The sequence below is a fragment of the Taeniopygia guttata genome, chromosome 4 (genome assembly GCF_048771995.1).
Source record: "Taeniopygia guttata chromosome 4, bTaeGut7.mat, whole genome shotgun sequence".
Classification (NCBI taxonomy): Eukaryota; Metazoa; Chordata; class Aves; order Passeriformes; family Estrildidae; genus Taeniopygia; species Taeniopygia guttata.
The window spans coordinates 58,628,743-58,656,287 of NC_133028.1; the positions used below are offsets into that span (position 1 = coordinate 58,628,743).

The 27,545-nt window shown below is 36.7% G+C and overlaps 1 protein-coding gene across 2 annotated transcripts in view; it reads left to right on the forward strand.

Moving 5' to 3' along the window:
* EDNRA (endothelin receptor type A) overlaps positions 1 to 17,557 on the forward strand; it is a 32,453-nt gene extending 14,896 nt beyond the window's left edge. For both annotated transcript variants that reach the window (XM_012573346.5, XM_030271882.4), the window contains exons 3-8: positions 2,920 to 3,047; positions 7,358 to 7,556; positions 11,339 to 11,491; positions 13,655 to 13,788; positions 14,165 to 14,273; positions 15,640 to 17,557. In XM_012573346.5, coding sequence (XP_012428800.5) covers positions 2,920 to 3,047; positions 7,358 to 7,556; positions 11,339 to 11,491; positions 13,655 to 13,788; positions 14,165 to 14,273; positions 15,640 to 15,780 — 864 coding nt within the window. In that variant the 3' untranslated portion in view covers positions 15,781 to 17,557. The remainder of the gene's footprint in view (positions 1 to 2,919; positions 3,048 to 7,357; positions 7,557 to 11,338; positions 11,492 to 13,654; positions 13,789 to 14,164; positions 14,274 to 15,639) is intronic.
* The last annotated feature ends 9,988 nt before the right edge of the window (positions 17,558 to 27,545 follow it).

A 27,545-nucleotide genomic window follows, 5' to 3' on the forward strand; every position in this document is an offset into this window, starting at 1 on the left:
CTAAATTAAATTCCTGGGTTCATTTTTTTAATACAAAATAAATGTATTATTTCCTTCTGAAATTTCCATACCATGCTAGGGCAGAACAAAGAGAAATGGACTTGTTTTGATGCAAAAATTAGTAAAACTAAAGACAGGACCAGATTTGCTGACTAAAAATATCTGCACAAGAAAAAAATTGGCACCTGATCCAAGGGGAAGTAATGAATGCACAGCTGATGCGGAGTGATAATAGAGTACACCCCAGAAATGATTGCAAAGTCCCAGGGATTTTGATTAAAATCCACTTGAAAAGAATGTCTAATGATTTGGTACTGAGATTACTTCAACTAGTGGAAAGTATAAGAAACAAAAGGAATAAAATACTTTTAATCTCAAAAAGGAGAGCTTCCTGGGGTGTGGGTAGAAGTGTACATGCTGGAAGCATGATAAAGCTTCCCCGTGAGGAGTAATGAGTTAGTGAACCTTTTTCAAGTACAACACTTTTCTTTTTGAAGCTAATATTTGCCTTGTAGTAGCAGTTTCACAGTGACTACAAAGTGCTTGTTCGTTTCTACTGCTGGTGTAGCTACAGCCACAGTCAGGGCACTGAAATGAATAGGTGGCTTTCAGTTGCCTCTTAAAGTGTGATCTATAATGATCAATGGGTTTTGGGGCTCTGGTTGGCACAGGGGATTGACAGAAGTGTGCTAGAGCTGCTTTTCCATGGCAGTGCCATTTATAATTTAGCCTTCCCAGCCTGAGAACTACTCTGATTTTACCCAAAGCCAGCCAAGAGTTTGGAGGTGAAATTCCACATGACTACAATATGGTTAAATTGCTATGGGTCCTGATTATCCCTTCTTTTTTCAACCTTTTTTTGTGATAAAAACTAAAATCTCATATGAGAGCTCTTGGCAAAATGCAGAATATGGTCTGCAAACATTTGTTCCACTATTGAAAACCTATCTGGAAAACAATTCTACTGGAGCTTTAAATGTATTTCATTCAGTCTACAAATACAGAAGGAATCAGAGGAACTAACCAAGAGCTTGCAGATATAAACCTTTTTATAACACTTTTGTTACTGACGGTACTGACTACTGTTAAATCACCAATCCTAGCAATCCAATTCCTAACCTTTTAAGAAAAGGGGGATTTCCTTTCATCAAATATGGCTATCCTAAACTGGGATACCATACCAAAGGTGCTTGCACATGTAAATTTGATCCACAGTTTCCACCCATCTGGCTGAAAGCTGTGAGTTGCTAAAATCCGTCCTGAAATACAAGTAATCAAATGACATTAATATAGTCCTAGAGAGACACAGGCAATGCGGAGTGCATAGCTGCTTCCAGCATTTTTGAGGTATCATTTGGGGGACAAAATCACAAGTAACTCAGCATGGTGATGAATGACTGTAAAACAGAGGGGGTGCAAAAAATCCTCAGCAGGATTATGAGGAGAAGATTAATTCCTATTTAGGTAGAATTTTGTGATAAACATCCATATGCTACAGCTAAGTTCTCTGAAAAACTCATGCTGTCAAAAAAAGAAAGGTAACACCTACCTAAACTGAGATAAAGACATGTGAATTTGAACTTCTCACAGTTAGCATTTTTATTGCTAAAGGCACTGATTATTAACATACTTCAATTTAACACTAATTTAAATGGAAATAAAATGTTAACTTTGAATACTACTGTCCTGAGTTATAATTAGAATTTGTTTTTTCTAATTCTACAGCTAGAATACACCCACTTTTACCAGATAAGTGTGTTCCAGGACCTAAACTTCTAATGAAAAATATTTCTAGTGTTTGTGATTGCAAAGCTGACTCTCAAAACATGAACATCCAACCACTAAGAAAGCCTCAGCAGCAGAGGCTTAGAGAAGATGAACAAAATGGCGGTGCAAGAGTGAGAAGGTTTAGTGACTTCATTTTTCAATAAAACTATTCATGAGGGTTGAAGTATCCCTTACTTGAGTCAAAACAGCTAAATTAGGGCTTATCTTTATACTAAATTATTGTAGTTTGTATGGACTCAATAATTTTTCATTTATTACACTTACTTACATTGAATGCAATTTCTATTTTACTGTCAGCATAAGTAAAGGGTGATCATCCGTGACTCTGCAGCCAGTCACAGATTTGATTATTTTGAATAATTTTGTGTCCTGTATTTTGTGTATATACTTGCTATCAAAGCCCAGTTCCAAGACATGTTCAAAGCTTTTACAGCTATAGCTAGAAATACTTATATTCTAATTCTTCACAAGTGTGCACATGAATCACTGTACTAATATTTATTATGCAAATGTCTCCTTGGAAATACTGCTTTAAGCCTCAGTCACTCACATCTTTCCAATGGATGCTTTTCTGTTGCCTTGAAGCACAGCCCACATGTTTGCACGGTTGTCCTTTAAAATGTAATATGGAACAAATTATGCATGCACAGTGTTTTCTTCACAATTCTCAGAGTCTGGCACTGAATATTGCCATGAGTTACACAATGGTACATTTATGATGACAAGAATCTACTTGTGTGCAGCATCAGGACTTGGCTCTGAGGTGTTTCATTATGGACCCTGAGTTATGTTTTGACTGCCTGGTTCTGGGACATGGCAGTCCATTTATGACACACTTGAGTTAGATTTTCACTATTCAGTACTGCTGGCAGGTTCATAATAATAAAAAAAATGTTAACAATGAAATTGACTATTGCAACAGCACAAGGTCAACATTTTATATAAACTTTAAACTTCTGTGCTTCCACAGTAGCAGTTAGTTCCCAGATCCACTCAGTACTAAGGATATACTTGAGGTATGGAGAATTCAAGGTCACATTGGCTATGTCTTAGACAAGAAATAACTACAATTGTTACATGCTTGCTAAGTTATTGTTAAAGTATTCTCATTATTTTGTATCTTCTCTTTAGCTCCTCGCTCAGAAGTGGCCTTTTGGAAATACAGAATTTGGACAGTTTCTTTGCAAATTCCTTCCCTTTATCCAGAAGGCATCAGTGGGAATCACAGTCCTTAACCTGTGTGCCCTTAGTGTGGACAGGTACAGTATGTTTTACTCTTTTGCCACCATTCTTGCACATGTAGATTTCCTAAATCTGGGAGCACTAAACATGGTCTTAGCAGGCAGATTACAATTCAGATATAACTTAGATTCTGGTCTTTTATATTCTGGCTAACGCCAAGCACCACATTTGTGGCTCAAATTATGAGTCCTTGGGCTAATGAACTTTACATGTTTTTTAAAGATATTTAAAAGCTCTGGTAAAGTGTTATTTCAACTTCTTTTATGAGACAAAAGCGTACTGGGGTTTGACTCAGTATTCAGATTTCCTTCTTTCATATGAATGAAGCCTAAAGATAGTAATCTTTTGGCTTAAAAATTAGTTTTTCAACTCACTGCCTATGGACAATAAACAGGGTTTATTCTGATAACTTTCAAAACTAACTGACCTCTATTGAAAAATATGTTGGAAATTTGCTTTGATAGTTTGACATAGGTAGTTTAAAAATTAATGCCTCTGGTATTTTTACTTAATACATAAAATGCAATAGCAGATGAACACTTGACTTCTATAAAACTTGGTTTTACATCTTGAGTTACTTGATTGTGTTCTACTCCAAAATATCAGTATCTCTAAATACAGAAAATACTGTTAAATAAAATGCAGTATGTGTATTAGTACAGGGATACAAAGAAGCTTTAAAATGAATCTTTGTTTGGCTTTATAGAAAAAGTTAATGTATAAGGTTTGCAGTGAATAAATCACTTGGTAGTATCCATACCTAAAATAAATCATAGATCAAGTACATGAAACACACAGTTTATTAGATAAATTCGGACAACTGCAGTTTCAATAGATGAAGTTCCACTGTTATATAAATTTTTATAAATTGGAACTAATTCAGCTGAAGCTACCTTTTTGTAGATGCATGCATATTTTTACAAGGGTTGATTTGCTAATCCTCACACCAACCAAATGCTGTTTCCATTTGAGTATAAAATCTGGTATGGGATCAGACTCAGACTATTTAATTTCCTCCCTTAGCTTAGACACTTTGCCAAGGACATATTGTTTATCATCTGTTGCTACTCTAGTAAGTGGTTGCAGAGGATGTGTGTTAGGAAACAGATGTATAGAGCCAGATTCTGATATTGTCTAACAAGAACTGAATCTAGCTTCAATCACCATGAAAGCTCAGAGCATCTTCAATAAGTTAGGTTGGACACTGGAAGCTGGACAAATTAACACAAAATTCCACATCAGCGAATGGCTGCTTTTTAGAATGGAAAATTAGTAAATATTAAATATTATATTTATAACAATATAAATATAAAAATATTGTGCTGTCACAGCTGGACTGTTTCTGGTCTATGGGCAAGTTAATTCTTGCAAAAGCTCCTGAAAGTTATCTGTAGAATTATTTTGGATCCCTATATACTGCCCATAAAGACAGAGTCAATCGGTAGAGTGAATCCAGAGCTCCATATTTTTAGTCGTTGTTGACTCTCTATCCCTGTTGAAGACTACAGCCTTAAGTTAGAACAGGATTCTTTTTTTTTTTTTTTTTTTTTTTCCTTCCAGGAAAATCCCTGTGCTAACTACATCCTATTGTGAAATGCCCCTCATTACCACTGCCCTGGAGTGACTTGCCCTGACAGTGTATAAAGGTTTAACTGTGCATGCCCAAGGGGAACAATGGCCACTCACATGTGGAGAGGGTTTTAAGAGGCTCACAAAAAGGCAACCATTCACCCTTCTGAGGAAGCTCACTTCGAAGTTGCCTCAGGTGCACCTCAGGCATTTTTAAACTCTAGGTCACAATGGTGATGACAGTGTGGCTCTTTTTCTAAACAGTGCCTTGAATGTGATTAAGAGGAAGGATATTTCCCTGCCTGAGTTTTTACTCTTGCTTATGGTCTTGGGCATAATGATTTTGATGAAGAAATGGGTTGAAGAAGAAAAGTGAAGATATGGCTCTCATTTAATGTGTATACACTCTCTTCTTGCCCCCTCTGAATAGCACATTGCAAAGGACAGTAATCCTAAAGTAGATATTTTTATCTGGACCAACTCACAGTAAGTGCATGAGAAAAGTCGAGATTTTGCCACTAAAATAAAACTCTAAGAGCTTTATTGTATTAAGATATTTGCATAAAATGAAAAACAGCTATGGTTGCTAATAATGAAGCAGACGAGTTCAGTATCAGCAACTGTCAGCAGTAGGGACATTTAGGAACTCTTCTGGCACTCATCTTGACAGTGACTGCTTCATGCTTGATCTTGTCCCTTATGTTTCCTGCATTGCTTTTCACTCTTACAAAGGGCTGATGATACTCCCAGAACAGACACTTGTTGTATAACGGGGCCATTTGAACATCTAGATTTCTAATTAACACCTAATTTCTAATCTAAGTTAAAAGGAATACGAGAACAAAAGGACTCACTGATGTTCTCAGATCCAGACAAGATGCCCTTCTGAAATAAAGGCTTTAAGCATATTATAACTGGATAGGAATGCAAAATATTTAATTGTGTGTATGTATACAAGTTGACAGCACATGCATGAGCAGTTGAAAATGAAAAAGGGAGAGAGAAGAGGAGCCACAGCATCAAGCAGAGCACAGGAAGTGACCTGGAAAAAAAAAGTGAACATTTTAGACAAGACTGGAGACAAGAGGGAAATAAACAGAACAAAAGGAAAGTTAGACAAATCTCACACAGATTTTAGAGTAAGGAATTAAATGCAATGCACTATGCATATATTTTATGTCACGTCCCTGGTGGACATCCTATGTTTTCCAAGTATGAGGGAAATAAACCCTGCAGTACTTTCTCACTCTTGATTGTGGGAAGTTTGTGGCTAGACAAAGATCCTCTATATTCCATAACCCACAGAACACCCACCTGAAAAATTATTACTACTAAAATTATTATTACTACTATTTGATTTTTTATGCTCAAAGTATTTCTACACGCATTTTCTGTAGAAAAAAATGCTCTGAGAGCCCGTCTGTAGTACATCTGTGTCTGTGCTGTGCATGACCCTGCTGCAGATATCAAGGCAAAGCTTTCCAGTCTGTTTTCCACAAGGGTGATGGCAGGCCCTGACACCTTCCAGTGATGTTGTAGCAATGTAACAATGCCTGCTGAAGTTTTTGTGAGGGGCTTAAGCCTGGATTTGTATTCAGGCATTGTCACTTCCCTAAGACTGAGGCTACAAGGGATGAATTCCCAAGGCTTACATCTAGTTAATAAGCACACTTCCAAACTAAAAACAGAGTGTGATACAAGAAATCAGAAGAAATTATTTGTGTGTGAATCCAGTGTTACTGTATTGGTTGAAGGAGGACTGAGAAAAGCTTTCAATAATCAAATTTTCCTGATCTGTGTAGCCCTCAAAAAATGTTTTTCCCCATTGGAAGCTCTTAATTCCTTCAGTCTTGGTTGGACTTGATGATCTCAAAATGTCTTTTCCAATCTAGTTCATTCTGTGATTCTGTGATCTCAAAAATTCCAAATCCAGTAATTTCAGATTATTACAAGATCAAAAATAATACTGGTTCTTTCCACTGATTCTGTCTTTGCTAAATTGTTGGAAATGCTAAGCAAGTAATTTACTGCAGTAATTGTAGGACAATAGTTAAATCTTCTACTGAAAATTTAGTTTATGGACTGGATTGCACTCTGCATTCTATTCCTATCAATCTTCTCTGAATAATTTTACAACCTTCCGACCAGAGTTGACAGAGAGATTGAGGTCTCAAGGCTAATAAATTTCTACAAGCTCATTGAAAACTGAGAGACAACTAGAGGAGAAAAATCCTCTCAGTTCATTGAACAGTGTAAACAGAACAAATGCATTTACACTTCATGAAAAATATTTTCCTGGTCTTTCATTGCCTGGAATCTGACAGTTTCACTTTGGATAGCACTGCTGCTACAGCTGAGGTAGCTGAAGGAGATGGATGCTTTGTATCTGTTAGAATGGCTGCGTGCCTGAAAGCTTTTTTTCCACTGTTATGGCAGTTATTTAGTGAAAGATAAAGTCTGTCCTCACAAACCTTGCCTACTTTATTTAGAAATCATTAGTGCAGTCCACCCAGCAGAATTCCACACAATCCCACACCCAAGCAGAACAGGAGCAGTCGGATCTCTGCTCTCCACCCCTCAATGTGCCCTGTTATGTCCTAGGTAAGTTGATAGCTGGCAGAGGCCCTGGAATAGGCAGAAAAAACAAGTAATACAAGTCTCAGATGTCAGCTTTAGGAATTTACTTGCCATATGACACTGAACCATGATCTTTTAAGAAGGAAACCACGGGCTGGAAACCAACACCTCTCTCTTTCAGGTACAGAGCAGTTGCGTCCTGGAGCCGTGTTCAGGGGATTGGAATCCCCATGATCACCGCTATTGAAATTTTCTCTATTTGGCTTCTGTCCTTCATACTGGCCATCCCAGAAGCAATTGGCTTTGCCGTGGTACCTTTCAAATACAAGGATGCAAGTTATGTTACCTGCATGCTCAAACCTACAAATGACTTCATGTTGGTAAGTAACATCCTGTCTTCGCTTTTTTGGAACTCACAGTACATGGGTTAGACAATTAAGATACTGGATGATAGTAGAGTTTATTCATGCATTAAACTGCAAAATGTATTGTAATGTGTATTGATGCAAAGAGGATTCCATGTTCACAGTGACTTGTCTCTGCTTTCAGACAGAGAGATTAAATGGGGCTTTACTGCATTTTCATTTCTTTGCCACTGAGAATTCTTACTACAGACATTTGCAATCCACACCTGCTTAAAGTACAATCAAAAGATGTATCAGGATAGACAGAGCCCTGAAAAGTTTTGAGTTTCAAGGTACAACACCTTGGAGCTTGTAAATGTCAAAACACATGTTTTACCATGATTAGTCACCCTTTTATATGCAGTAGTCAGCTCTCTTGGCACACAAAGAAAAGGGTGGGGCCATGCTACATGCAATAAAGTAAAATAAAAGATAATCCTTTAGTTTACAAGAAATCATGACTACAAAGCTGACAGACCCACACCTCCAGCTAGGTGCTTGTGCAGTGTTAGCTGCCATTAGATACAGCAGCTCGAGAGTAGGAGGAGTGCCTGAGACATACAAGCTGCCTTGGCACGTTTCCTACCCCTCACCCTCTGTGCTCCTGGAGATTACCAGCTGTCAATACCCACATCAACTTCTGCAAAGCAACTCAGGTGAGAAGTCACTACAGAATCAATAGATTATTGCATAGGGACATAGTGGTTTTCCACCTGGCCTTACAATGAGAAAATATCTTAATTTTTAAAATTTCTGAATACAGTGAAAGGCCAGGTATCATTCATCCAGTAATGAAAAAGAAAGAGTAATATTCTGATCTGTTGCAGAGAAGGCAGATAGCATCAGGTCTTAAGTCTTGAGAAAAACTTAGTATTTTTATCTGGACTAGAATTTTTCATAATAGAGTATAAGTTTCTCTTTTTTGAATATCTAGTGCTTCTCCTTTTATTGGATCAGAACATAACTTGGCCTAGAATTGGGAAGGATAAGGTAATGTGGAGCTAGGAATTTTAGAAAATAAAAAGTGTGGATGACTATTTTTCAGAGGAACACTCCCAACTCTGGTAGGCTTATACAGACTATAGGGATGGCCAAAAGAGCATGAAATAATTGAAAGAGAAGACAAAAGGAATTCCCTAATGGAAATAATTAATGCAGGTAAAGATGGAGTGGATTTTCCCAGAGTTTATTATATTTTTATTTCTTGAAGCCACAGCTTATATGACTGTCGATACTGTAGTTATAAGACCGTGATTTATGAATTACACACTGCAGCAAAATTTCCCTTCTCTTATGGCTGTTTTTCTCTTCAAGTGGGCCTGGACAACCTTCACTTCCTTTTTCCCTAAGAAAAATAATAGTTTTCCCTTTTCTCAAAAACATTATTGTTCAGGTCTTTCATAGGCATGCTAACTTCAGTGATTACTGTTCTGTTCTTAATGTTCTAAGTAGAGTAGCTTGGTTTGTTTTCCTAGCTGGAAGTGGTATCTCTTACTTGCACAGGATAATTCAGAAGTACTGATCTCCCCACAGCAGTTTGATTTTTAAGGAAACAAACCAAAAGTTATGTCCAAGCTGAGAGTAAATGTTGGATGTGTCAGTCAAAATGGAGAGCTTTGTGTTTCAATGTGTTGCAAACAAGTACAAACATGAGATGAAGTGGAAATACCATTTTAACCTTAACTATAGCATTAACTACCACAAACACCACAATAAACAATTACTAAACTTCAGGAAGGATTTATTATTAACTTTTGTTTTGAATAGGAGCTTTATGCATGTTTAAAGCTATCTTTGAAAGATTTTAAAAAATCATGCTAGACCATGATTCCCAAGAGGCTGAGCGCACTAGGAAACTTGTTTAAAATGCACATTTCCTGTAGAAAACCATTTCCATGTGGGCTTTCAAGACAAACAAAAGAATGTCTACTTCTCTTCAATCAACCCATTTTTGTGCATTGATGTAAGCTTTGTGAAACTCAGATTCCTCAATTAATCATTTACAGACATTTTAGAGTAGGTTTTGTAACTCCACAAGGCCAACTCCTCATCCAGAAGTTTTGTAGTGGGCAGGGCTGTGCCACAGACTTTATGTGTGATTTCTTGACCAGCAGGCAATGCTCACTGGAAGCTGAAATACTGGTAGGACACAAAATTTTCCTTGTAAACATGGAATATATTCACGTAGTACACATCTTGTTGTGCTGCACAGCCAACGTTGATTCCAGGCTGACTTGGAGAAATTTGCCACGGAAAAGATAATTGTCTCCATGTATTTGTAATCCTTTGCTCTGCAGAAGGAGCAGTAATTACATTTGCCCTTAGTACAAACTCCTCAAATACGAGGCATATTGTTTACTGGCTTTCTGCTGGCAAAAGCTTTGCTCCCAGAGGGGGAAATTCTGCCCCCAAGGAAAGTTCAGCTATGCAAGAGACTGCAGCCCCTTCTCAGGGAGGAGGCTAATGAGGAGGAGGAAACAAGTTGATCAACACAACATCGTGTCCCAGACTGAGGTCGGATTGTGGCCTAGAATCCAGCAGCATAATCTAAACTAGCAAATTCTGTATGCAGCTGTGTTGGGGCAGAGGGAAAGAAATCAAAAGCATTCCCTTTTTCTTAGTAAATCAACTTCCTAATGTAGCTGAAGTAGATTTTTTAAAGTAACATTATTAAACACCAGTATATTAATTGTATCCACTTTTTTTCATCTTTCGACGTTTAATGCTATTTGGTTTTAAATGTAAACATGATATCAAAAGTTTGAGTTTTTTAAACAGGATTCATAAAACCCTCAGGCATAAGAATTTTGACATTTGGTGTGGGAACTGTGGTGTTACTAGAGCACATCCTCTAGGAACAAACAAGCTGGGGGAAAGAGTGACATATTCCTTTTATACTAATAATGTAGACACGGAAAGAATTTTAAATGCTATATTTTAATGCATGCTTTTGGCTAAGCATAAAAGTTAAAAACCAAGATACATTATTTTCTGAAATCTGAAAACATGATCCTCTACAGAAAAAAGCTATTTTAAATGTTTTCTCAAATGTAGTATTCCTCACAATACATAAATGTATTAACTTACAGCATTGCTTACATCACAGCTAATACTTAAAATTACAGAGTAAAGTATTGCTATTCTACCAATACCTCACTGTCCTGACACAAAAGGCAAATGGTGGAAATGGCAGTCAAGGGGTTAAAAGTAACTGTACCACTGGAAGCCATCCCTAAGCTTTGCACATATCAGACAAACACTTATGAAGTGGCTCCTATCTGCCCAGTACATAAGCAAACCAACTGCCAACCTTTTCACTGATAACAAAAGGTGATTAAACTTACAAGACATTTTGAATTTTCCTTTTTTGGCATTAGGACAGAAGCTGTAGAGGTAAATGGCATTTCCTGAGACAGGCTTTTAGTAAGATTCGTTATCTCAGACTGACACTGTCTACATTTTGGCAGGTCTTTTTCATGCAGCTGTATTCTAGTTTTCATGAATGAATACAAATGTTCAGAAAGTACAACAAAAAAAAAATTAATTCCAACTTGAGACAGATTGCAACAAAGGTACAGGCAGGCTATCTGTAAATGTTTGCACTGCCACAATTCCTATTATGGTGTTGGTCAAAAAGAGATCAACAATAAGCAAACAGATAACAGCGTATCAACTGTCATGCTTTTCCGAAGCCTTTCTGTGGTATTTTGCACTCAATCATAAGAAAATAATTGCTCTCTTTTTTTCCTTATCTACAGTTTTACAAAGATGCAAAGGATTGGTGGCTGTTTGGTTTCTATTTCTGCATGCCGCTGGCATGTACTGCCATCTTTTATACGCTAATGACTTGTGAAATGTTAAACAGAAGAAACAGCAACTTGAGAATTGCTCTCAGCGAACACCTGAAGCAGGTAAATATATTAGAAACACCAATACTTGAAAATATTGCCCTACTCTCTGTGGGTTACATTAGAAATATTTCAAAGTGTACCTGAATACACTAAACTACAGAAGTAGAAAGTGAGGATGTGGGTTATTTATGATGTCAAGGCATTCATTTAAACCTGGAGCAAAAGACTAAATCATTGTATGAGGAGGCATTGAAGACAGTATGCTCAGGAAACTAACCTTTTTTTTTTTTTCTTATTCTGACAGTTGTGCCCTCCTTCTCTTTAACCTCAAATCACTACTGTCTAAATGCTTTGAAATTTAACTACAAAGATTTGCCAAAAAAGTTTCTTTTTCTGTATAAAGATATGAGTCCATGAACCCTCCCTCCTTTTGGCACGCTTTGATATGTAACTGCAGTTTCATATAAAAAGCAATTGGAGAATAACCTAGTTTAGAAAGAGTGGATTTTTTTTCTCGGTGTTATTGCACTGTTGCAGTACCACTGCTGTAGCAGCTTTGAAAAGAGCAACAGGAGAACAGCGCAAACAAATGATCACAGAACAAAGTCACTCACTGAACCGTCAGGTCTCTTTGCTGGTTTGGCAGCGCTGGCTCATGTTTAACACTTAACTGAACTTTAAAAAAGAATCTGGAGCGTTTCACCTGCATTAATAGCAGCCCTTCAAATTCCACTCTTTTAACTTCCATGTTCACAGATGTGATTCCAGTCCTCTCTGCATCCGAGTGAGTTCTCACAGAGGTTCCTCCTCTGCTGGTTCCCAGATCAGGGCTGACTGGAAAATCCTCCCCTTGTGCAGATTCTCCACTTTTTTCCCTCATCAGGCCCTGGGACTGCAACACACTGTCTTAGGGCCACACATAGGCTTCTCCACCCAGTAGAACTGGAATGGCATATACTAGGAGGTGGGGGAAACCACCGTCCTAAAATGCAGTGCCCACTAAGCTTCTCAGACTGGCTGCTGCAGGATGACTTTAAAATTTAAACATGTTTATCTTTTTAACCCTCATCTTTTGCATTCCTTCCTTCCTTCCTTCCTTCCTTCCTTCCTTCCTTCCTTCCTTCCTTCCTTCCTTCCTTCCTTCCTTCCTTCCTTCCTTCCTTCCTTCCTTCCTTCCTTCCTTCCTTCCTTCCTTCCTTCCTTCCTTCCTTCCTTCCTTCCTTCCTTCCTTCCTTCCTTCCTTCCTTCCTTCCTTCCTTCCTTCCTTCCTTCCTTCCTTCCTTCCTTCCTTCCTTCCTTCCTTCCTTCCTTCCTTCCTTCCTTCCTTCCTTCCTTCCTTCCTTCCTTCCTTCCTTCCTTCCTTCCTTCCTTCCTTCCTTCCTTCCTTCCTTCCTTCCTTCCTTCCTTCCTTCCTTCCTTCCTTCCTTCCTTCCTTCCTTCCTTCCTTCCTTCCTTCCTTCCTTCCCTCCCTCCCTCCCTCCCTCCCTCCCTCCCTCTCCACATTAATGTCTAATCACAAATATTTTAATATTTTGATAAAAAATAAGAAATTATAATAGTCATATTCAAAGCCTAACAAGACTGTAATCGCTATTTGACTTCAAGTTCTTTCATGACAGAACCTAGCAGTGCTTGTCACTGTTATATGCCAGTAGAATCCTTACCCCTTCATATGCTTCTCTTTATCAAACCCATGCCTACCACACCCCACTGGTATGCGTTGTCAAAAATCCACTAAAATATCTGTAACTCTCTAGAGCCACATAAAAAAACCATTAAATTGCAATTATTTCCTAGGTATTACAAGATTAAGCTGTAATAACAACATTTCTGAAACGTTTGTCGAGTAACTATTTACTTGAGAACATCAAGATCACATAGTGAATGTGCAAGGATCACATAGCAAAATCAAGATACTGGGCAGTATCCCTTTACAGAACACTATATCAGAGAGAATCCTACAATATTCTAGCAGTACCAATACCTGTGTGCCCAGCTGCTCCAGCCTCAGTGATGAGCCGGTTCTGTTGAGGATGACCAGGATTCAAGAACATGACAAACCCCATAAAAAAAAGAGTAGTACATCAGGTAGTCTGAAAGCTTCATTTTGGGAATCCTTTCATAATTTATCTATATTATGGACTTGCTGCCAACATTACTAACTACAGTCACCTGCTAGTATGAACTGGGCACACAGTATACATTTTTATCTCCTTTATCTAGCGTCGAGAAGTTGCCAAGACAGTTTTCTGTTTAGTCGTGATTTTTGCTCTTTGCTGGTTCCCCCTCCATCTGAGCCGAATTTTGAAGAAAATGGTATACAATGAAAAAGACCCCAGCAGATGTGAACTGCTCAGGTACTTCATTTTCTATGCCAATAGTTTGTACTGAAAAAATATAATGCTGTACACTTAGAATTTCTATGAGGAATGTCACTGCAATGCACCTATGGTGTTCATTAATTTTAAGCTGCACCCATTTTCAGCAGTTTCAGTTTTAATAGGGTAGCATAATCTCAACAAATGTTGTCTGTCATTATTTCAATCACTTTGCTCTGGATTTTTTGAACATCTGTGAGACAGGTTATTATAGACATGGCATGGTAGAAGATTAGATTGAGGGAGTTAGGTAACAGAGAATGAATTTGTGTGACAGAAGAGGCTGTAACCACATGGAAAATGGATGCTTCTTTAGCATATGAACAGTTTAAATGTTTGTTCTCCTCTTGCTTAGTTTCTTGCTGCCTTTGGATTACATCAGCATCAACCTGGCAACCATGAACTCTTGTATAAACCCCATAGCTCTGTATTTTGTGAGCAAGAAGTTTAAAAACTGTTTCCAGGTAAGTTTCTCTTGATAAGATTTTATGTCCAGTTAAATAACTGTATTGAACTACTTGGCTGTTATCTATTTTTAACAGCTGTGAGAACAGGCATGCAAAGGAATGAAAGAATATAAATTGTCTGGTTTAGCAGCTAGCAGTTCAGTTCACATAGCACATGTACCAAGATAAAAGTGAAATTATCCACTTCATCTGACATACAAATAAATAAAATAAGTTTGACATAGTCCTCATATGTGTAAACTGAGATAGACAAGCTCTTGTAAATACTATTTATCTGCATGTGGCATGCACATGAAATAGAATTTGCTTGGTAACAATTTTCCACTCTCGATGACACCAAGCTGCCGATATTAAACAATCTCATAAATTACTAAAATTTTCAGGCTTGAATACCAAGTCAGGCACCTGAGTTGACCTTGGCAATTAAATATGCATTATGTCTTCTACCTACATTTTCCAGTTCCTACACATGCAAACATAATTTAAGGATAAAATAATTTCCTTGTGACAACATGCCTATGCAAGTCCCTGTCCACATATTAAAGGCTACAGGAAGAAAAAAAAAAAAAAAAAAAAAAAAAAAGAGTAAGAAAGTAATGAAATGGAAGACTAAAATAGCTTTATCTGCAATGAAAAAAACAAAGGATGGCAGGACTGTTCCACTACTGTTCCACTAAACATTAAGTCTGAGAATAGGCAGAATCCAAACTACTGAGAAAAATGTGAAGACTTATTAGACTAAAGGAATAGCTGTTTGTCTGTAGCCTGCTCAGATTTCCCTTATTTTAAGGGAGCATTTTCACATGATAAGTAAGAAATCAGCTTCTATTCCTAACTGTGCAAATGTTACATCTCAGTATGTTCACTGAGCCTTTTCCAAAATAATTTTGTCTTTTTCTAAGATGTGAGAAGAGACCTGAGCCACAGGCTAGGGAATTTTTCTTCTTTTCTCTTTCATGCTAAGCAGCATGCTGGTCCCTAAGTTTGTCAAGTACAATGATAAAGAGGGGGAAAGAACAATCAACCCAGCACCTAACAATATGTATTGAATTCTGTCAGTTCTCAATTTATTTACCTTAGTCAAACAAATTTCCCTTTTCATACTGTGAAAGTTATTTGTAAATAAGAGGCACAGTCTGGACCTAATTTTCTGCACTTGTGATGTCAATCACAAGAATTGTTTATGTCCTAGACTAAAAATCTCCCTGAATATAGCTAGCACTCCCTTCAGCTAGAATCTGTTATCTGTAATTTCTGACTTAAAAATATGGCAAGAAATCTGCATAGAACTGAGAGATTTGTCTTAACATTTATTTATTTATTTATTTATTTATTTATTTATTTATTTATTATTCATTTTCAGTCATGTCTTTGCTGTTGCTGCTCCCAGTCCAAGAGTTTGGTGACTTCAGTGCCCATGAACGGAACAAGCATTCAATGGAAAAACCAAGAACTAAACAATCACAATACAGACCGAAGCAGCCATAAAGACAGCATAAACTGAAAATCAAGGACTCACACCATTTCAGAATGAAAATAAAAGTCACTACAAAGCTATTACAACAAGAAGCCCAGTGACTGTTCCATAACAAATTCAGACATGTGCACCATTGTACCTAATTCTAGAGGTGACTGACTAGATGGAGTGAGTGTAACTGTGATGTCCTGTGAACTGAGATCCACTGGATGGTAATTCTGCCTCTGAAAAGGACATTGATGTGATTATGACACAAAAAAACTGGCTTGAACTATACAGATAGTTTTGTTGTTCTGAAGCAGGCAGGAACTTTCCAGTGTCTGTGACTGGTACAATGCAATCTTTTTATCCGATTGTCACCTAGAATTAATCACTCTGGAACTTCTGAGAAGAAATCAAATGGAATCAATCTGTGACTCTATTTTCTCTCTGCCCATTTGTCTTTTAAGTTCTATTTCTGTGGTGGATAAAGTCCACACACCAGTTTGTTTTGCATGTTGTTGTTGTTGCTGTTTTTCAGGTTTATGTTAGAAAATGTTTTGGTCCACACCAGCATTTTACCTATCTTACAATGGATCGGGACATTAGATGGGCAGTTCACATTTGTAGCACTTCAGTATTCAAATATAGGAAGAGACCATTTAAACAGCATCAACATTTGGCACTTAAGCACAGAATAATATCAAAAAAAGAGGTATTAATAATACAGTACTATACTGTGTTATTTATTCTAATGCTCGGTACAAAATAAACATAATCTGTATCAGCAAAAAGAATGGAAGATGCTCACAGATGGGCACCTGACAATGTGTTTTTATTAACATGACATGTTAATTCTTAAACTATATGAACCTTTTAATCTATTTAGGCTATAGCTGCATGAAATCTAAGTTGAAATGAGGGTCAGTGAACACAGTGAAACATTATTAAAGCTGTCCTCAGTGTTCTGAGAATATGGTTATTATCAGAGCATTTATGCACTCTATTTTCACATTGTAAACATAAGGTTATAGTCAGAGTGAATGTAGAAATGTGGAAGTCCATAAGAGTTGGATGTGCAGAAGGATATTTTGTGCCTTATTTCTTAGAGAGTTCTCTGTCTTACACAACACTCAAAGATTTTAATGGGGTTTAATAGGTTATCAGCATTGTTAACCATACAAATGCTATTAACAATATATAGAAACTATTGCTTGCATATATGTAAACTGATGATTTCCTTATTATTTCCATCCATCAAGGCTACATGGCAAGAGATTCCCAGTTGGCCTATAAAAATTTTCAATAGGTAGCCTTTCATTAAATGGTGGAATTCAATAGTGTGGTGTCATATATAATATGTCTCATGCACAAATCTGTTAGGCAATTTATAGCATATTTCGTGCTAGGCTAAGAAGCAGTAATCAAAATTCCACAAAAATTTAAATGTCTATTTTCTTTCCAGTGAAAGATGTAATCCTGCATAGTATTATTTAAGAGGTAAAAATGCTAGTGCCTACAGTGACTTCTCCTGCACAAGTTTCTGAAGGTTTACATTCACAATCTTCTGAAGTATATTTTTAAAAAGGTTCTTTAAATTTGTGTATTTTTTGTGTGCTTTTGTCTCTGTGACATATATGCCTGTATAAATACATATAAATCTATGTTCATATGTTATAAACCTAAATACAGTCTTCTGACAGTGCTCTGTGGTAGAGCCTAAGAGCATGGTATGGAATATGACTTGGTTGAATTTTACTTAAAACATTTCATCCTCAAACTGTATCAGAAATCATAGTAAATGTGTGACAGTGCTCTCTGAGAAGACTGAGTTAGTCTTTTTACATCCTGAAATCTTCCCTGCTGCTTTGACTGAAGATATTGAGGAGATGATAAAGGTAAAGAGAAAAAAGGCATGAGGAATGGATTTAAGTTGTAAATAGCTCCTCCTTTATTTCAAGGCAGGGGAAAGCTTTGTGTGCATTCTCCTTTTCTGCTATTTACCCAATAGCTAGATAAACAAAAAAAAATCATACACTCGCAAACCAGTAATGTGATTGCTCCGAGACAATGTTTCTACCGGTCTACAAAAGACAGTGAGCAATAGAGACAATCTAGGTCAATTTAGTGTTCTTAACTTCTACCAAAAAAGCCCATCTACCTGCAAAAGTTTCAGTCTGTGAAAGGGGTAGTTTTTATGTTTTACAAGCACTGATGCAAACCGTGAGTCACAAAAATTTAAAATTTTTCCTTCCAGGACTGACATTTCCAACATCTATTGCCTTCAACTCAAGAGCTGTCTCTGTTATATGACAGAGATACATGACACACAAAGCATCCTTTAAACCACCTCAGCTTAGATGGAAAAACTGTCTTCCTACTCCTCATAATGCTAACTGACCTTACCAGCAGCATTAAAAAATACAAAAAATACAAAACTTTTTAAAAATACAAAACTTCTTAGCTAATGAAGAGGGTAAATAATCTAACAGAAGTGAGAGGTACCTTCTAGAATTCTTTAGAATTATTTTAGTGAGCTTACTTAGGGATCAGAGCCTGCAAAAACTAACTGGTGACCCTCATTCAATTTCTCCAGACTGTGGAAGGACAGAGAGAGTTTAAATAACAGTGACAAGAGAGGTCCAGGCGGTCTCATACTCTTTTTTGCCTTGTTTGCTTTTTTGTATTTTTACTGGTGGCTGCTGCTCTCACTCAAAACCAGTTCTAAGAACAAAGGTTTTTGTGATATGGCAGCTGCAATGAATGGGGGGGCGGGGAAATGCTTCTGCAAAACTTCCCAATGTACTCTTTTAATTCTCTCCTCTTCTTCACACTGAGAATGTTAAATATTCCTCCTGGTATAGTATTTACCCTCAATTCTGAAAAAGCTGACTTTCAAAAAGAACCAACAAAAGTATTCCACAATTCTGGTGTCACACAGCTGCTTTCTCTTTTACATCAGTACAACTTTCCACAAGTATCCTTCCATTCTCTCCTTATTTTATGATATTTTTAATCCTGCTATTTGCATCAATCTCAACTGAACTAAGCCTAGCTTTTCTCTGAAGATAACAGGGTTTATTCCACAAGCTTCAGATTAACTTCATAAACTTTTTGTCTGTTCATCATAATCAAGATCCATTTAACTGTCACATTCATCTGGTTTTTGTGGACTTCAGAATTCCCAACTTTTGTCAGACCACTCAGTGTAAAATTTCATTGACAGTCTCAGTTCTTAACTTAACTTAGTTTTAGAATACAGCTGTTCTCTTTGTTTTCAATATGCATTTTTTCAAACTACCTCACTAAACATTTCCTCTTTGGTATATTTTATACTTATTTGCTTCAAAGAGGCAGCATACATGGGTTTTCACTCATAGCTATGTCCATATTTATTTATTTTCATATGAAACTCTGTGCTTCAGATCTGGCCTAGCAAGCTCCTGTGCATTAAAAAAACTACTTATATAGTTCATCATAAATATCACCTGAAAAAAAACATTAGCTTGGTTCTGAGAAAATATACTTATGCTACCCTCATATCTGAATATGTTTATTTTTTATTTTAATACAGGCAATTTCAGATGTTTACCTGTCTGTCCCTCAATCCTTCCAAACCAGTTATCAACCCCCTGTCCAATTTCAATGAATTTTACAGAAGAGTTATCATCATTATGAAGCTACAGAGAATTTCATCGGAACTGCAGGATGGAAGGAAGAACAAAGTTCTACTCATGCTTTATGCAGAAAATTTTTGAAAAGTAGTTTGTGCATAATAAATTCACTTGATAGAAAGATGTTATAAACATTAAAGATGGAGAAAAAGCCTTGATCAGACCATGCAGCTTGTAAGACATCTGAGAATCAAACCACAACCCACAAATTCTTGGAAGCCAGTATTTGTAAGTTCCCTTGCTTGTGGAATTACTTGCTGCTTCTTTCTATTTTTTCTGCCTCTCTTTCATAATTTACGTATTTACTGCAATCTTGTTGCTATATAATTTGATTCTGTGAGGTCTTATGGGTTTCAGTGTGTGAGAAAATTCAAATTCTACTGCATTTGTATGAACAGATGCCTGCTCAAATGTCCGTGAGGCAAAGCACACATTTTCATTAGAGGAAACACCAGGACAGTATGCTAACATTGCCTTGCAAAGTTTCTTCCACACAATCAATGCCTCAAAGTATTGCCTCAGAAAGTATTCCTAATTTATACTCCTCACTCTGTCAAAGACTAAATAAAGGCAATTTTCCAAAATCAGAGTAAAAGAAGACACACAGACCAGAAATAAGTCTCAAGTTGCATAGAAAAAAAAAAAAAAAAAAAAAAAAAAGACACCAAACCCAGGCATGTTTAAAATGTGGCTCTAAAAGAAATACAGCTTATCATTAGTCCAAGTGTGGGAAAGGAAGATATGAACTAAATAAAAAAAATTTAGGTCATCTCCAGTTTCTCCAAAGGAAGATGAAATTAATTGACCTCTACTATCTCATCTAGAATCACTTTTCCCCTGTACAAACACCACTGCTTCTGCACTGAGCCATCACTTGTGTCACAAGTGCCTTGCAGTCCTGTTAGTTACAGTAGCTTATTATTACAATAATAAAGCTCAACAGAGTAAGTGTTACAACTGGTAAGGAAAAAAATCTGCACTTCAGCAGCACTCTGCCCACATTTCTGAGAGTAACTGAGTATCTGCCAACTGCTCTGCAACCAATAATTTGGTGCATCTCAGAATAAGGCCTTTACTCCAATCTCACTGTGTTAGTTGTTGGGAGCAAAAAGATTGAGAAGTTACCAAATCAAACATCCCGAACAATTAATGAGAAGCACTTCCAAGCTCTCCAAGAGAACATACCTCCTGCTACATGTTTTAAAAATAGGGTAAAAATTAGAAATCCATCATTACACCACTGTGCCATCCTGTAGCACTTCATATTTATTGAAAAATTTGTGTCAAAAAGTTTTGGTTTTTTTTGTCTTTTCCCCTCTAAAATTGTTGTACAGTGCTCTCTTTGGTATTGCCTCTGAATAAAGTATACATTTGGATTAGCTTTCTTTCCAATATCTACACAGCGTTAATAAAGCATTCATCTCCAGATACACATTATATTCTGATACAGAAGTATAGTCAAACCAAACTACCAATAAAATTCACAAATTTTTACAGTCAAATCTTAAGCAGAAAAAATAAGAGAAAACTCTTGGGACAAATTACTACAGTTCAGTACTACAAGTGGAAAATACATTGATTTTTTAATAGATAAAGAAGAAACCATACCACTTTTGCTAATTAAAGAAAGAGCAGGTGTTTACAAGAATAATGACTAAGTCCACATTTCATGAGCTGTAATAAAATACTGTAAGGGCAATAAATCTTCATACTCCATTATATGAAATACATGTTAATTCTGGGGATTAGGAAGACATAACTCTCCAATGCAAGATTCTCTGATTTCCCTGCAATGTTTCTCTAAAGTATTAGTTTCAAGACACATCTCATACTCAGAGATAATTGTGTAGAAAGGGAGATGCTTACTGAGTTTGCCTTCTTGAACTGCAAAAAATCTTTGACTAACTTTTTTTAATATCCAGCATGTTCTGACTTTCCTGTACCACAAATAAACTGCAACAATGGCAATACTGAGGAGTATTCTAAAATCAAGGAATCGAGTGTTGAATTAGTTCCTTTTTATGATAATTTGTATATATTTTTACATATATGTATATACATATCATTTGAGAATTTATTGGCAGAACCTTAATCAGTGCTTGTTCTTCCATATAAAGTGCATTATTAATATACACTCACCCCCCAGTCTTCTCTTCCATTTACTTTAGTAGTATAAGACCTCAATCAAAATTAAAACTAGACAATAAAGTAATGTCAAGTTTTGGATAGTAAAAGTTTTCACTTGGGATAAAGTGCTGACCCTACTGACTTCAGTAGGACTGGGATTTCAGCCAGAATTTGTGATGGAGCCCATTGGAATGGTAACTGTGGTAATGTAACTAAGCCTACTACACCTAAGCAGGAGAGAAGTAAAAAATTCTGTGGAGCTTGGATGAATAATTATGCAATTATCATCTCATACGCTCAGGTTGGGAAGCCTCAAACAAAGAAACCTCAGCACACTTTGTTTCCAGAAAAATCAGTTTTATAAATGAAGTCAGAGGTAACAATGTCCCCTTGCACCACTCCACCAACAGAGACAGAATAGAAGAAAAGGAATATTTTCTCTTTACAAGGAGCAATCCTCATTGTAGAATACTGATATTCTGAAAATCCAGAGTATTGTCCTGAGCCTGTCCTTCCTCCAAGATGTGACTCTTACTTAAACCAAGTATTGCACAGATATCAATGGAATAATCTATGTCAATGTTCTTATTGCTGTGTCTGCCTCCCTGTTCAGGCAAATATTGGGAAAGTACCATTGGCTGGAATATCCTCACACTATGTATTCCTGACACGCCTGCTGCAATTATGCAGATCAGTTTTACTGAACCAATTCTGGACTACACTGAAATCAAGGTGAACATAATATAGCATAAGCACATATGTCTCAAAAATGTAGTGAACCTATGTCAGAGGAATCATGGATCAATATTTATTACTGCAGGGGATGTAGCACGCTGTATTCCTGAAGAATTCCATATGTACAAAAATATCTCTGTGGGAGCTTACCCTGCTGAGTCAAACTGAAAACCCTTACAATTCTCCCGATATGCAGGCCTTTGGGATCTGCCTCTTTTCAGAAAATATCATGTCCTGATTACATATTTAGCTGTTCTAGGGATGTATTTTCTAAGCTTTGGAAAAACAGAGTTTGCTCTAACTAAACACTGTATGAGAACTCTCATGTACAGCCATTTCCATTTTGCAGGTGTTCTGCCACAGGGATGAGATTTCATAAACATTGCTCTGTATGCAAAAAGCCACTCAAGTAAAATTATATGGAAAATTCATTACATTAAAAATAATTAGATGTCACAAGAAAAGGAGCGCTCTCTAACTAAGCCAATCTGACACACTTCTTATAAAGATCCACTTGGTAATAGTAGATTATTTTTTTCCATGTTGAGTCTCAAAACTGAACACAGACAACCAATTTAAAATACTGCTCATGTCTTAGTTCAAGTGAGGTTACTTTGACTTGCCACAGTACCCACAGAACAGGTTAACCATTCCAGACATGTTAGCAACAATTTGATACAGTGGGTGCCAAGATGGAAAATGGAAAGGAGTGGCCAACCCAAATAAACAAACAATACAATTCAAGAACAATTTTGAGCTCGCCAGGAAGTTTAAAATTTATTCCAAATGCTGCTTTAACTGCCTGTTGTATAAATACTTTATTTTTTTTTTTTCAAAACTATACTCTGCAAGCCTATGGCAACATAGGCTGCGTAACAATTTTATGGAACATTAAAAACGCAACTTTATAATGTTTAGTCTTACAACTTTGAGGATGAGCAGTAACCTGTTAGAAATTTTCAGTGTTAACTAATTTTACTTATCCAAACTGTACAGTTTGGAGACTACAGAACCCTGAGAAATCTGCAAATTCAAAGTTAAGAGAAACCTTTTCTAAATAATGTAATGCACAAGTTAAAGAAATTGGCAGCTGAAAATTCCAATTTCTATGACTTGGTGCCTACAGTTTGCCTTTGAAATCTTTTTTGTTATTTTGTCCTTGTCTCTGAGATCCTTTCTTATTGTTGGCTTATCGCTTCCAATAAGCAGGATGAATTAACTTGTGCTCAACTCTTGACTGCTTCCACTTCTTCAGATTTTAGTGTTACCCATGCCTAAAACTGGCCTTAAGTATTACTGCCCTATAACAAATGTTCCTGTGTCAACATAGTTTGAATTGCTCATCTTTGATGATGAAGTGATCAAAATGTGACAATTTTAGTGGAGGTGATTATAGGAAACAGTGAGATATTAACAAGGGAAAACCAACTAAGGATTGCATTGAAATGCGTTTTCCGTCTTTAGGAATAGTTTTCTATCAATTTTCCACAACTGTTCTCTCAAAGATTCTTCAGAATCATAAGCAATCAAGGAAGAAAAAGGTTTTATGCAGCCTTTACACTAAACTAAGAGTAATAAACAGCATTTTAAACTTTTAGATGCATATAGGATAGAAGATTTTTATGCCTAATTTGTAATAGATTTGTTTCAGAGTTGTCAAACTACAGATAGAAAGAGATACAGCCAAAGTAATTTTAATCTAGATTCAGTATTTTTAATCCCACTATGCAGACAAAGATCTCGGCCTAGAGAGTCCAAACTGCAACTGCAATTCATGGTTACAGGCACCCAAACGAATTAATTAGAAATAGATCAAGTGTAGCTTTTGAAATCATGATTCGTGCTATGTATTTTAAGAAAGGAACAAAGCTCCAGAACACAAAGCCTCTTCTAGACTCCAATTAAAAAATGTATCCTTTAAGTGGAATCTAACACAAACTAGATTCTTGTTCCAAAAGTTCATTCTCACAAGAAAAGGAAGGAAATCCCAAACCTAAACCATTAGTTTTTATCTGTGGAGTGGCAGGAGTGCTGCATTAGAAATTTTGCTAATATAAACAATGCTTGAAAAAGCACTTGCAAGTCAAATTTGAAGTGTATTAATAAAGAAATGTATGAAATTTAACAGTATAGGAGTTTCAGGTCTTCATTGTTTATAATCCAGAATAGCTGGAGAATTTATGTTTTAGGACAATCAGTCTGACACCTTTCAGAAGTATTACTTCAAAAAAAAAAAAAACCCCAAAGGGATTTAGAAGATAAAGGATTTGCTATAAACAAGTAAGTAAATAAATTTAATTTTATAATAACATAATGAAACAGATTAAAGCTTTAAAAAGATAGACAGAAGAGAAATGGCATAAATTTGTAGAAAATTATAAGAATGCATCTAAAGAAGATAATCAGAAGCTATTCTCTAATGGGAAGATAAAATCATGGAAACAGACCTCCAGGTGACTATGATCACCAAGTAAGTTATGTGTTTGCAACTGAAATACGGCATCAAGAAAGACAAGTGGATTTGGTACTAATACATGGAGATATTAAGCGTCACAAGTAAGGATTTAATTTGTGACTGTAGTGTGGTTATATGTGAAATAATTGCATTCAGAGTGCTCAACTGTAATTTAAAACATTCTGTTTTGGTAGCATACAGTTTAGAGAGTGAACAAGCCCATTTCTTGAGAGGCCCTTCAACAGTAAAAGTAATCGTTTAAGAAATCATACAGGAAAAACTTTATGCTATAAAATCAGATTCGCTTAAAACTCTCCATGCAAAATTAACACATTCCTGACCAGCTCTGTTTTGTACATGTATGAGCTGCCTCAGTGCTAATGACGAAAAGGATCTAAAAACCTAAAGCTGATATTCTGAGTTAGACCTTCTTGTCAGCCATGAGGATCCAAAGCAGGCCCCTAGAGAAGGGTGTAAGGACAGTATAAGGATACAACACTTCCCTGGCAGAGTGCCCAAGCCTCCACCAAACTGAGGTGAGAATCAGTACATTTTGGGTAAATGATGGGTATTCCTCCCATCCTATGAATTGATCTTTTGGGGCTAAGTAATTATGTTCCCTTCACTCTAGCAAAGCTCACACTGAAATGGGATTAACTGCTGCTTTACTAACTGTACTCTTGGAGGTCAGTGGAAGCTTTGCCTGAATGAGCAGGGCAAGGACCAGAAAATTAAAAGTTGAGTCAATGTCTTCTTTCAGATATTGTCAGAGTGTCTTTCAGAAATGAGTTAACCATTTGACTCTTTTTTTTTTTTTTTTTCTGAATTATGTGAAGGCAAATTCTAGCCAAATCCACAGGAGTGCTCACATGCACCTGGGAATGCTGGCTCAGAAAACAGGACCAAGCTCGTGATAATGATCCTCTGCTGCATAAATGATCGATGTGTATTGATGTATAAACACTCTATAAATTAACTGAAACAATCGGGTTCAGTGTTCCCGCTCACAGCTGGAGTAGCAGCTGTAGCACTAACTAGGAGTCTGAGGTGACTAATGGGAATCTTTTTGCTGTAGTTCTTTCTTTGTCACCTCTTGTAAATTTCTTCTTCTGCGTCTAAACACTTTGTAGTTGGAAGCATTTTCATGTGGTTGTAGGTAAATATAAGTATGGCTTCATGTGTGGCAAAATCAAAGTATCCTTGCACTAGAATAAGCACATCTAATTTATAAAATTGTGCCAGGAATGATATTGATGGTAAGAGAAAAGTAAAATGCTAAACCAGTGTAAGACACAGAACTGCATTTCTTGTATCTGTAAGAAATCCAAGGAAAAGTTCTGCTGGGTTCATTCAGAGGGTAGCTTCTATATTGTACACATTTTGGAATCCTGTAGTGAAATCTCTCTTTGGGAATTGCACTACTCTTCTGTCCAGCACTCAAAGTTTATTAAAGTTTTGTGGGAAAAAAGCTGTTTGGCAGCATCCCAGTCCATAAGGGTCTGAGAATGATGTGCCAGAAAGACTCGAGAGGCCTAAAAAGCCACTTTGAAATATGGAAAAGCTCCTTTTTTTTTTTTTTTTTTTTTTCCAGGGGCCCAGTTCAGGGGGTTTAGTCTGTTTCATGCATTTTTCTAGGCTGCAGCACAGAAAAAAAAGCCTCTAAAATTATCATGTTTAAACAAAAATGCTGGTTTAGAACAAAAATATTTGGGTTTATGCTTTTTACTGATTATTGGAAAACTGGTTTTTTTTCCACTAATAGTTATCTATCTATAGATATTTAGAAATGTATTTAGTGTGAAGACTTTCTTTCAATCATATTGTTTACATGTTGGCAGGGATTAAAGTCCACTTGTATCTCAAACACTTTGTGTTTCTTTATACCAACATTTCTCAACAAGTAAAAACTCTGTCTTCACAATTTTGTGCCACAATGACCGCCTAATCATAGACACAAGCTGTTACAAATGTTTGCTAAACATATCCTCGCAAGGATAAAGCACAAGCATGCATGTATTCTGAAAGGAAAAGCCTATTTATTTTTCTTTTCCTCCTTTTAGCTCTCTTTTCAGTCACTTAACAGACATCATCTCAGAGCATTTGAGTTTAAATTACTATAAAACTGCTTTTTAATTACGTTGTTTTAAAGTATTGAGGCAGGCATTGATGTGATAGGAATAGCAGTTTTGAGAAATCGGAGCAGAAAGGCAGGAGTTTTAGGTAATGGGTACAATACAGGAAACTCATCCAAAACCTCTAATACTTGGAGCCCTATTCTAACTTAATGAACATCACAAGGAGTTTTCCCTTTGACTTCTGCAGAAAAAGGTCAGGCTCAGACTATGTTTCTTGTCTGTTCATTTTAAGGACTGACCACAAGCCTGGAGAGAAACACGGCAAGAGAGAAAGGGAGAGTGAGTCTGGTCCTTCTATATTTGACACATCCCTATGGCTGAACCTGGGACAGATCCGGAAGAAGACAAAGCACTGCACAGCCAAGTACCACACCATCTGATTTTCATCTGCATAACTGAATCCAGAGGTTAGGGTATTTATACAGAGCATGGGGTACATTTTTTCATTTGGTGCACCCACAAAATCATCATGTGGTACAGAGAGCAGACTAATATAAGCAGGCACTCACTGCCGAGCACTAGGTTCTGGTCCCAGCTCCTACAACTATTTTTGTACTTCTCCAGAACTGAATATTTCTCTATTTTTTGTAAACTTTCACAATAATTCCTTTTTTTCACCAATAGTGTCATAACTGCAAGACTGAAACACTGACAGTGTCTAGTGAGTATTTTCTTTACAAAGTGGAA